General features: G+C 36.5%; 1 protein-coding gene across 1 annotated transcript; it reads left to right on the top strand.

Moving 5' to 3' along the window:
- The first annotated feature begins 1,999 nt into the window (after positions 1–1,999).
- On the top strand, positions 2,000–10,956 carry LOC104214969 (uncharacterized). The gene is made up of 12 exons (XM_070163601.1): positions 2,000–2,394; positions 2,485–2,671; positions 3,328–3,562; positions 3,652–3,720; positions 4,625–4,724; positions 4,857–4,899; positions 7,411–7,544; positions 8,158–8,221; positions 8,299–8,395; positions 8,484–8,602; positions 10,339–10,361; positions 10,468–10,956. The coding sequence occupies exons 1-12, from the start codon at positions 2,000–2,002 to the stop codon at positions 10,562–10,564; spliced, it is 1,563 nt and encodes a 520-aa protein (XP_070019702.1). The 3' UTR covers positions 10,565–10,956.

Here is a 10,956-nt window from a genome sequence, read left to right as displayed (position 1 = left end):
GACAAGAGGGGTTGCTCTGATGGTAAGCAACCTCTACTTCCAACTAAGAGGTTGTGAGTTCGAGTCTCCCCAAGAGCAAGGTGAGAAGTTCTTGGAGGGAAGGATGTCAGGGGTCTATTTGGAAACAGCCTCTCTACCCCAGGGTAGGGGTAAGGTATGCGTACACACTACCCTCCCCAGACCCCCATTAAGTGGGATTATACTGGGTTATTGTTGTTGTTGTCGTCTATTCCCTTTTTAGAGGAGTTCTTCCTCTCTCAACATTTCATTAAAATTCCAAAGAAAGAGAAAACAAATGACTAAAATTGCTCTATAGGACAAAAGTAACCCGCTTAGGCTGCAGACTCCAGTTCTCCGTCTCGTCGCCTCCCATTATTAGCCTACACAAAATCGGAAAATAGCTCAAGTGAGCAGACAACAGTGAATACTGTGTTGCGAAATACACTCGCTCCAACTTTTACTGCATCATCTCAAGTATAATTTCACTGTAAATTGATTTCATCTTTTGTTTTTGTTATGCAAGCCCCAATGCACATTTAAAGCATCCCTAATATTTGATTTGTGTTGATATTTTCACTTAATTACATAGTTATTTTAGAGCTCATTGGTCCTTTAAAATCAAGTGAAGAAAGTGAAATCATTTTTCCTTCAGTATACACAGCAAAGAATTGGCTTCTATTTGTTTCCTGTAGGTAATATGTTTCAGAGATTTTCTTTTGTGTATAGTTTTTTATTAGTAGGTCAAAGAATCACGCTTGCGCAAAAACAACAACAACAACAAAACCAGTGAGTTCCCACAAGTGGAGTTTGTGGAGGGTAGTGTGCACGCGGACCTTACCCCTAATCTAGGAGGGTAGAGAGCCGAATCATGCTTGCGTAGATACCTAAATTAATCCACTAGAGAAGTCTGCTCTGGTGGATTTGATATTTAACAAGGGTAGTCACCCTTATTAAAAGTTTAGGTTTTGATATTGTGGTTGATACTTTCTCCATCAATGTCATTATTAGTTTCAGGAGTGCTTGAGATAAATAAAAGGTTGGACATTTAATTAGTACTCAATCCGCCCTATTTTTTGTGGCATTGGTTTACTGGGTACAGAGTTTAAGAAAGTAAGATAAGCTTTTGAAACTTGTGGTCTAAAACAAGGCATAGATATTTGTGTGGCTATAGATCATCTCATTAAGGGTAAAATGAGGAAGTTTAAAGTTAATTTTTTTTCTAAATATAGAAAGGTGTCATTATTTATGGGTTACACTAAAAAGAAAATTGCGGCATATAAATTGTGACAGAGGGAGTAGTTTATTGCGTGTTTAGTTTCAATATTACCTTGAGTTGAGAACCCATGCTTTTCCTGGCATTTGGTTGTTGGGCAGATCTGTGTTTCCTACAGCTTTACCTGAGTTGTGAAAAATGTTCTCTTCCACGGAATATATTTTTAGCTGAAAGGTGGAATTGATTACCTTTTACTTATTGGGTGGAAGTCATCTTCTTTTGCAGATATCCCAGCTTTTACTACGTGTCACTTATTTCAGTCAATACTTAAGACATTATTCGAACATTTAATACTGTCACTACAAGATGATCTTCGTATCTTTTTTTTGATTAAGTAAGAGAAGTTCTTTAAATGGCATATAGAAGATGCATGACAAAAATATGCAACAGAAGAATGTCTTACTGAATAACTAAGGAGCAGACGCAATCCACCAAAAAAGTTCAGTATTAGGCCTCGTTGCATTACTATGTCACATACTTTTACGCCCAACTAAACACTGTAAAATTATTCAGAAAATGATGTCTCATAGTGAAATATTTTCACGAAAAAACTTTTTTTATGGAAAATACTTTCTTCCATTTAGATGAACTCCCAAAACTTTTGGAGGATAGTAAACTGACATTGTATGTAGCAAGTACAAACTCTGAATTGTTTCAACATCCGTGAATCTGACTGATGTTAATTCTGGTATGGGCTAACGTTGCTTTTATATTTGACACTATAGGATGGCGGTTGTAGAGCCTTCCCCCTTGTTGGATATTTTAGTAAGAGAACCAGAGGGTTTTGCTATATGGAATGGACCACCTTTCCCAAGTGGTCAACCTGGTATCAAGCTTGATAGGGTTCCTTGTACCAGTGCAAAGTTCAGTGAAGATGGGTCCAAACTCATGGTTACAAAATCAGACTCCATAATTAGCATCTTTGATTGCAAAACATTGAAAGAGATTAGGTCTTTTAATGTCCCAAACGTTCTTGCAGCTGTCATCTCTCCTTGTGGAACTTATCTTCAGACCTTCCAGAAATGTTCATCTCCTCAGGATAAGAACGTGGTCTTGTGGAAGATAGAAAATGGTGAATATGTTTACCAACTCTTCCAGAAAAATATGACAAAAGTTACATGGTAAATTTTCTTGTGTTTTGGCTGTCTATGTGGGAAATTGATGCTCAGAATTTCAGAGTATTTTATTCACTTGCACTCTGATTTTTTCAGGCCTTCCGTACGTTTCAGTTCTGACGAAACTGTTGCATGTCGATTGGCAACAAATGAGATCCAATTTTTTGATCCTAGGGATTTCTCTAAGGGATTTGTTAATCGGCTGCGAGTTCCTGCAATTGCTGCATTGGAGCTTTCTAAAGTCCCTGGATCCTACGTGGCTGCATTTGTTCCAGAATCCAAGGTCTAAAAATTATTGGATACTCATTAAATTATCAATTTGAAACATCCATGCATTATACTCTTGACGATGAATGTGCATTTTGATATGCCTCATGACTTTTTAACTAATCCATAGTATGCTTGTTGTTAGAGAACTTGACACAAACTAATGCCGAGCACATTCAGTCAAGTCTCATTGAAGTGCACTCCATCCTAAAAGTTTCTCTATAAATTCAAAAGCTTTTTCCAGTAGTTGTTCAAGCTGCTCCTTAATGTAATAAAAAATACACTCGAGGCTTTGGGAATATATGGCAGGCTTTCATAACGTATTCTATACGGGAGGTGCATAGTAATCCAGATATCCACGAGCTGTCTTGCTGGTTTTAAAGAGTTGTATTTCTGCACAGCACAGTACAATGTGTTTGTTGTAGTGAAAGCTGAGGGGAAGCTACTCGAGAGTAGTCAACAAAGTGAATCTGAAAAGTTGCCCGAATATTTTGGAATTCTTTTCGGCACAGTAATATCCAAAAACCAATAGGCGTAATAGAAGAGTAAAATACTTCCTTAGTTTCGTGCAACCAGATTACAACACAACATAAAATTCTTCAAGTGTCGTGTGCTTAAGGCTGCCAGTTCTCAGGGTTCCCATTTAACCTTTTGGAAAATTAATTTATGCAGGGAATGCCAGCCAGTGTTCAGATATATGCATGTGGAAAGGACTTACAAAGTCAAGCTGTTGCACGACGCAGCTTCTTCCGCTGCTCAACTGTGCAACTGAGCTGGAACTCTGGATCTACAGGGCTTCTAGTGGTGGTCCAATCAGATGTTGATAAAACAAACCAAAGCTACTACGGAGAATCAAAGTTGAACTACTTGACTACTGATGGGACCCATGAAGGGCTTGTTCCTCTCCGTATGTTGTTTTCATCTTCTTAATCTTCAGCCAAAGTTATGTGTTGAATGAGTGAATTTGCGACTTACTGATCCTTGGGCATGTTGCAGGTAAAGACGGCCCTATTCATGATGTTCAATGGTCCTATTCGGGTAAAGAATTTGCAGTTGTTTATGGTTGTATCCTTTACCAACACCCCAAAACCCACCCTCAAGGCTTCTGAAATTGTTATAAAAATGAAAAGAAAGCCTTAGAGAAAAGGGAAAAAAAGAAGACTGAAAAGAGTCTATGGAAATGTTACACACTTGTTGTGAAAAACCATACAAGTTGAAGACAAGAATATTTTGAAGAAATGTTACAAAGTTTGAAGTTGGATGCAACTTTTTTCTAGACTCCGTAGAAGTTTGAATATATGCACACTTATAACTAGTTGCTAAAGCTTAGAGCTTGGTTCTTCCATTATTCTCTCATTCGTGGTTCTGGGTGTTACTGTTTTTCTTTAATTATTCCGTTTAAAATCTTCTCTCTCTCGCTTAAGAGGAGGAATACACAATAAAAAATGTGAGACAAGTGTTAAATGGTGGAGGACATCTGGCACACATATTCTTTTTGCTCTTCAACTTACAGAGGAGGTCCAAGGTGAAGTGCGTTAGATCATTGCTTTTATATACTCACTGAACATGCGCTCTGTTCATTAATAGGGTCTAATGTAGTCCTAATAAAGAAGCTTTTATTTCCTCCCTCGAGTGGATTTGTTCAAAGATTAATTTGCAACTAGTATCCGCCTTCAAAGCAATGCCATAGCAATCAAGGAGTTAGAGCAACAACCTTGGGAACCAAGGCTCAAATATAGGAGAAATGACACTAGGTAAATTTATCCCATGCCTAAGCATTAACTGGTAGAGTTACTTGATACCTATGCTTGTCGTAAGTAGTAGGTTCTCGGTGGATTAGTTGAAGGTGCAAAATAGCCTCGACACCTCTGTTATTAAAAATATATGCAGCTAGAATTCCTATATTTTTTCTTGAATCCATTGTTTCATATATTTTCTGGATGCTGCTGCTATTCCTTAAATCACTTAGTTATGTCTTCTATGGCCACGGTGTTCGACAAGAAGTGCAATCCTCTGCTTGAGCTTGGAACAGGCCCATACAACACTATCAGATGGAATCCGCTGGGGAACTATATCCTTGTCTTCAAAAAGACATTCTTTTTCTAATTTGTCATCATTGTTTCTAGTTGGTCATTGGAAAAAAGGGCTAGTTTATTTCCATCTGCAGTTACTGCTTTTGCTTGCCTTAATCCTTGTTCTACAGTTATATGCTTGGCAGGCTTTGGTAACTTACCAGGAGACATGGTATGTATATCTAGATGATTACTATATTCAGAAGTGGGAAATGTCCACAACTCTTATATCTGTTTCAAATATCATGGATTGCTACTACCTATAAAATAAAAATAAAAACTTTTGACACATAGGCTAAACATAATCAAAGTACCAACATTTCCCTTATTACCAACAATTAAACGAGAGATGGAAAGAGTTCGACATATCCCTTGATATGTAGTTTTTCTCATTTAAAATCAGCTTTGATATCAAGTGGCATCCTAATTCATGTGATTAAGAGTAAAATAGGGATGTTAAAGGAGTCAATCTTTTCGAGATAGAACAAAAAGAAAAGAATCTCATATAAAATAAGATCAAGGAAGTAGAATACTAGATTTAAGTGCTAAATAGAACACAAAATGATCAGCTTCATTGGAGGCATGCCAAACTTTTAACTATTCTAAGCTTGCTGCTTAGCAAATCATGCTCGAGAAGATTCTTTAGAACATATAGCGATCAACATAATTGGTGTATATGACCATTTGATTCTCCCTGTGCAAAACAAAACCCAATGGAATTATCAGATAGTTAGTATAGTTAGTGTTAGATAGTTAAGTGCAAACAATAATATTTACACTCTCCGTCCCATTTTATGTGATGTTGTTTGATTGCTTGTGGAGCGTAAGAAAGAAAGAAAGACTTGAACTTGTGATCTGAAACAAGTCGTATATTCGTGTGGCTATAAATCATCTCATTAAGGGTAAGATGAGAAGTTTAAAGTTAAATTGTTTCTAAATATGTATCATTCTTTTTGGGAAAGACTAAAAAGGAAAGTGTATCACATAAATTGAGACAGAGGGAGTGATATAATATACTCATCTAAAATATATATTTATTAATGTAGTATCATCTACTCTTAAAAAAATGTTGTATCAGGTGGGTAAAACAACCATGTACATGGTAAAATGTCCCTATAAAGGGATTAATGCGTAAGTCATTATTCTTCGCTCATTCTCTCGGCCTTTTATCCTTGTTTCTCTTATATTTCATATGACATCTAAGCTTTTATTAGAATTACTATGCATTTACCAGTAATATTCGAGATAAGATAATGTCATTCACTGCATATTATTCCTAAAACCGTCTTGTTTATTTGAGTCTTCTTTGCTTCTTGTGAGTGTTATGCATCAACCAACAATACCATGAAACCAAGAATATTTAAGCAAACAAAATTTGAGAAGCCATGTCTTAAGTGGAGGTCACGCACTGACTAGGTTGCAGATTTTTATTAGGAGATCCACTCCATCTGCTCAGCGCGTGAACTCTATTCAGACAATTCAGTGAATTTCTTGCTTTCATGGCAGTTGATTTCCATCCCCAGCCTAACTAATTTCGATCACCTGAACCCTAATTCAGCATGGCTCAAAAAGTTCCTACTTCCTCTTTTTTTCCTGTAAGATTAATTAATATTCCGACTCACTGGGGTCGACTACCTGCGAATCATCCCATCCATCTTTCATATTTTTCCAGTGGTTTTGCCTAGCTTATGACGGTTGTGTCTTTGCTGACAAAGATCTTACTGTACACCCACTTTCAATAGGATTATCCTGCACCATAAGCCTCAATTATAACCTGCGACAATCTCCAGTGATTTTCAATTGTTCTCTAGTTTTTTTGGGTGAATTTTCTCGATGAATAGAATATCCCGTGATTTTTATGACTAACAGATGTTCAAAGATCTCATTCTGACAGCTTTTTCGGGTTAATTTTCCAGCAAGCTCAATTCCTTCCCCTGGTCTGTTCATCAATTTCCAACCATTTCCTCGGACATTTTGGCCTCCTTCAATTATGTCATAGGGATTGGATAATTTTGGTCACAAGAAAATAAGATATAGTGATTTATGTAGCACCCAAGGGTGTGGCCTTAAGTGGGTGCAACCTTAGAGATCAGGGTTCAAATTCTAGCCGAGACAAGAAGCATTAGGTAATTTCTTCCCATCTACCTAAGCTTGATAGACAGAGTTAGCCAGTACCTATGCTAGTGGGAGGTAATAGGTACCCGATGAAATAGTTTACGTGCACGCAAGCTGGCCTAGACATCATTGCTATAAAAGAAAGGGAAGATATGGTGAATTTGTGTAGTCAGATGGTTTCTTTTATCTCATTAAAATGAGCTCCTTTAGTATATGGCACTTAAATAATCGTCTTAGGCTTGTAGTTTTAGTTGTTCAAATTGGCAAACTATTGCCTATATCTCTTAGTCCTCCATTCTTGTTATTTGGGTTGCTGGTTCAGCAGCTTCTACTCATATTTGTGCTAATAAACCACTCTGGCAAGTGCAGCCTGCCTGCACATTGACCTTCATTTATGGTAGTTGTCTGAACAATTTAGACGACTGTATTTGGCCATGTCTACCTGGAGGTTGAGAAAGTTCCTACTAAATCTTAGTTGATTCATAGAGTGATGCTTGCCTGTGATCTTGAATTACAAGTTTCTTCTGCTTATTTAGCTTAGCTTTTAAGCGATTAGTCATTACTTCAGGCATTCTGGGACTACAAGGAAAAGAAGCAGCTTGGAACTACAAGGGCTGAATTGTCAGTGACAAGTGAATGGTCTCCTGATGGTCGGTACTTTATGACTGCCACAACAGCTCCACGCCTTCAAGTTGATAATGGGTATGCATATGTTTTGCTGATTTTGTTTTTAAAAGAATGTGCTTTGGCTAAACGGTAACTTGAGAACCTAGTGTACAAATTTTTCAATTTGTAGCTTGCAATGATAAAACAATTTAATGCATCACAGTTAGTGCATTTTGCCCCATTTTATACCATATCAGAATATCTTGATAGCTGTCTGGACCACTTGACTTCTTTCAATCTATTGATTTTATAATGTCTTAAATCTTTAATCTAGTGGTCAACTTTTCAGATGCTGATGTTAATCCACCTGTAGGTTTGTTATAGCAATTATTATATATCTTCCTTGCTAAAAATGGACCTGTTGAATTATGGCCCTAATGCAACTGCATGAACTTATAAATATGTTGAGAAGCCTTCGGTGATTCTAAAGAATGAGAAGCTAGTGAGCATGCCTAATGCTGCCTTTGTGGGAAGAGTGAGGCAATGGGTTCATTGGCTAAAAGACCGGATTTTGTCTTACCATCAAAAAATTGTTGCCTTTGTTTGGAATGAGAGAAAGTGGAGTGCCAGGTTTATGCAAGCAGATATATTTGGCAATTTTGTTATTAAATACATGATAGCTAATGCTCATTCTTTCATGTTTTTGAAGGGTTAAAATTTTTCACCACAATGGATCATTGTACTTCAAGAAGATGTTTGACAGATTGTATCAGGTTAATAGCCTTGCTAATTTTTTTTCTGCGAACCAACTTGCTCTGCCTGCTTACTGCTTTGTTCACTCCTCTGACAGGTTGATTGGAAGCCAGAGTCAGTAGAAAAATTTGGTGACATTGAAGACCTTGTGAAGGCAGTTGGCTCGGTGGAAATAGATGAAGCTAAAGCGCCAGGTTCCTCCTGTTTAAATCTTGTAACAAAGTTTGATGTAATGCCCATGTAATTGCTATAATGGGAGCTGAAACCAAAATGTCTTTCCAGGGAAAGGATCCAAAGCTACCCAGGCCGTTCCGAAGGCTACACCTGCCAATCCTCCTGCAGCAAAACCTGCTGCTTATCGTCCACCTCATGCGAAGGTTGCTGCTGCGGTTCAAGCAGAGGTATGGAAGGGATACTTTATTGATTACTTATAACTTTTTTCTTCTGATAAGTCAGAGGTATTCATTGATAGCACACCAAGCTGGTGTATAAAGTGCTTATACCTTACCATAATTGGTATTCAATCTAATAATTTCAATGAATTTTTTGGCATTTAACTACATTCTTAGAGCAAAATAACTTTGTTGAGCATTTTGAATGTCATGCCTGGGGAGTTAATACTTTTAATTTCCCAATGGAGAACACTGACATTATGAATATGCTATGTTATTTCCTTCTATATTACAATGTATAAACTACATTACATAAATGATATGGTATGTTTTAATATGATGATTACTCACTAGTGGGTTTTCTGCACGGCCATTACCTTTGTGAAGTTAACTGACCTTGTATACAGCAACTAGAATATTTATTAAGTTGGTTCCCTTGTAAAAAACTTCTTCAGTAATATTATATTGTAACAAAGTTTCAAGAAAGTAAAGGTGTTCGATTTTCATACTCTTGCTATTGTTAAGATATTCTCTTCCCACAATTTGGCTAGAATGGTTACTCCATATACCCAATCTTTGGACTTAACATTATCCTCATAATGGTTAATGCAATGTCAATTGTGAATTGGATTTAATGATGGTAAATAATTAGAAAAAATAAAAAGGCTAGCCCAAAATGCATGTTTAATTTTCTTGAATGAAGCGTCCCTTCTCTACCTTTCTGTGATGAACTCTATTTCTGACTCCTTAAGACATGTAGGTGACTGAATCCCAAAAGAATATTAAGGTCCTTTATCGAATATGAATAGCTCTTGTTCTCTATAAATTTCATATGGTTTAGTTCGATAGCAATCAACCTGTAGAATAAAAGGAACTTAGGTGTGTAATATAATGCATTAGATGTGTTGAGCTTAATTATACTATAAGTAATTACATGGATCTTTATCTTTCCTTCTTTTCTGTAAAACATTTCCTGAAATTTTAAAGCCAAATCTGATATTTCAGTTATTACTGTCCAATCTTTATTGGCAACTCATTTTCCTTTAGAACTCTCTTCCTTAGAAAATGAGAAGAAAAAGGTGAGGTTAGACAGTCTACCATTTGGAGGGAGCAAATACACAAGTTGTGAATTTTATTATAATTCATTTTCTCTATGTAACTAAAAAAGATACCACTCTTAGGTGGGGCTGAACGCGATAGAACTGATAATAAATTACACATTTGGCACTTCTTGCTTGATCATTCCTCTTCTTTTTGCCCGGGCAAGAGGATCCTGAACTTTGCAAATATGTTCTCTCACTCACTGATCTCTACCGCATTTGAATATAAAAAAGCTTTGGAAGGTTTCCTGAACTGAAAAGATACTGCTTTTCTGAATAGACTTTGTTCTGGAAAACAAACATAATTATTTTCAGGATATGGATAAAAAATACTTAGAGATAGGATTTCACAAAGAATAATATAGATATTCTCTGAAACATTTCTTCAGAAGTTAATCTCAACGCAGAACTTTTCGAAAAAATATGTTTACTGCACTAGGATATAGTTACCTTTACGGGACACATTCTGATGATAAACTTGCAATGTGGTAACAACGTGATGGTTTATTAGCTACTTTCAAAACGTCATAATTTGTATATACATGTCATATGAAAGTTCATCCATGCGTTATTTCCAGTTATATTTTTCTCCTTTAGTTTGCGCCACTAGTATGCTAATAGTAAGCATCTGTTTCATTTTGACAGTTATTTGGAGGAAGTTCTTCAGGGTAAGCTTCAATGCACTATTCCTCTTTTTTTGTTTTTCTTTTTAATATTTCAGATGTTCAAACTATTAAGTTGCTATACATCATTCCCTATTTCACATGAATATAGGGAGCTGAGCAAGAATGCATTGAAAAACAAGAAAAAGCGGGAGAAACAACGGGAGAAAAAACAAACCGAGGGTGCTTCTGGAACTGGTGGTTCATGATCAGATGCAACTTTACAGAATGCTGTCTTTGACATGCAGGTCATGAGGGGCCTAAAGCAAGATAAGGTTTTCATGGACCCTCATACATACCGGAGATTTATTTGATTTGGCCTAATATTTGTAGAAAATATAAATCAAATTTTGTTTCATATCTTCTTTCCAAATTTAGTTTTCAGCCCATGTGCTAGATTTAAAATAAAATTGCCCTTTTCTCAAGTAAATTTACTTGTGTTGGATGAGTGGGATGGTGGAGCTGCCAGTTAGAGAGGTAGTGACAGAAGGGAAATGTTTCTTTTTTCTTTTTTTGTTGTTGTTGTGTTACTACCTTCTGGTTATGAAATATGACTGCGACAAAAAACGTATGGTTTATATCTGTGCATATTTGTACGAAA

This window comes from Nicotiana sylvestris, chromosome 12 (genome assembly GCF_000393655.2).
Source record: "Nicotiana sylvestris chromosome 12, ASM39365v2, whole genome shotgun sequence".
Lineage (NCBI taxonomy): Eukaryota > Viridiplantae > Streptophyta > Magnoliopsida > Solanales > Solanaceae > Nicotiana > Nicotiana sylvestris.
This window is presented reverse-complemented; position numbering and strand designations above follow the sequence as displayed.

Coding starts and splice junctions, on each gene's coding strand:
- LOC104214969 (XM_070163601.1), top strand. CDS start 2,000: ATGGCGGTTGTAGAGCCTTCCCCCTTGTTGGATATTTTAGTAAGAGAA. Junction 3,563..3,651: donor TGAAGGGCTTGTTCCTCTCC/GTATGTTGTTTT, acceptor GGCATGTTGCAG/GTAAAGACGGCCCTATTCAT. Junction 3,721..4,624: donor ATTTGCAGTTGTTTATGGTT/GTATCCTTTACC, acceptor TAAATCACTTAG/TTATGTCTTCTATGGCCACG.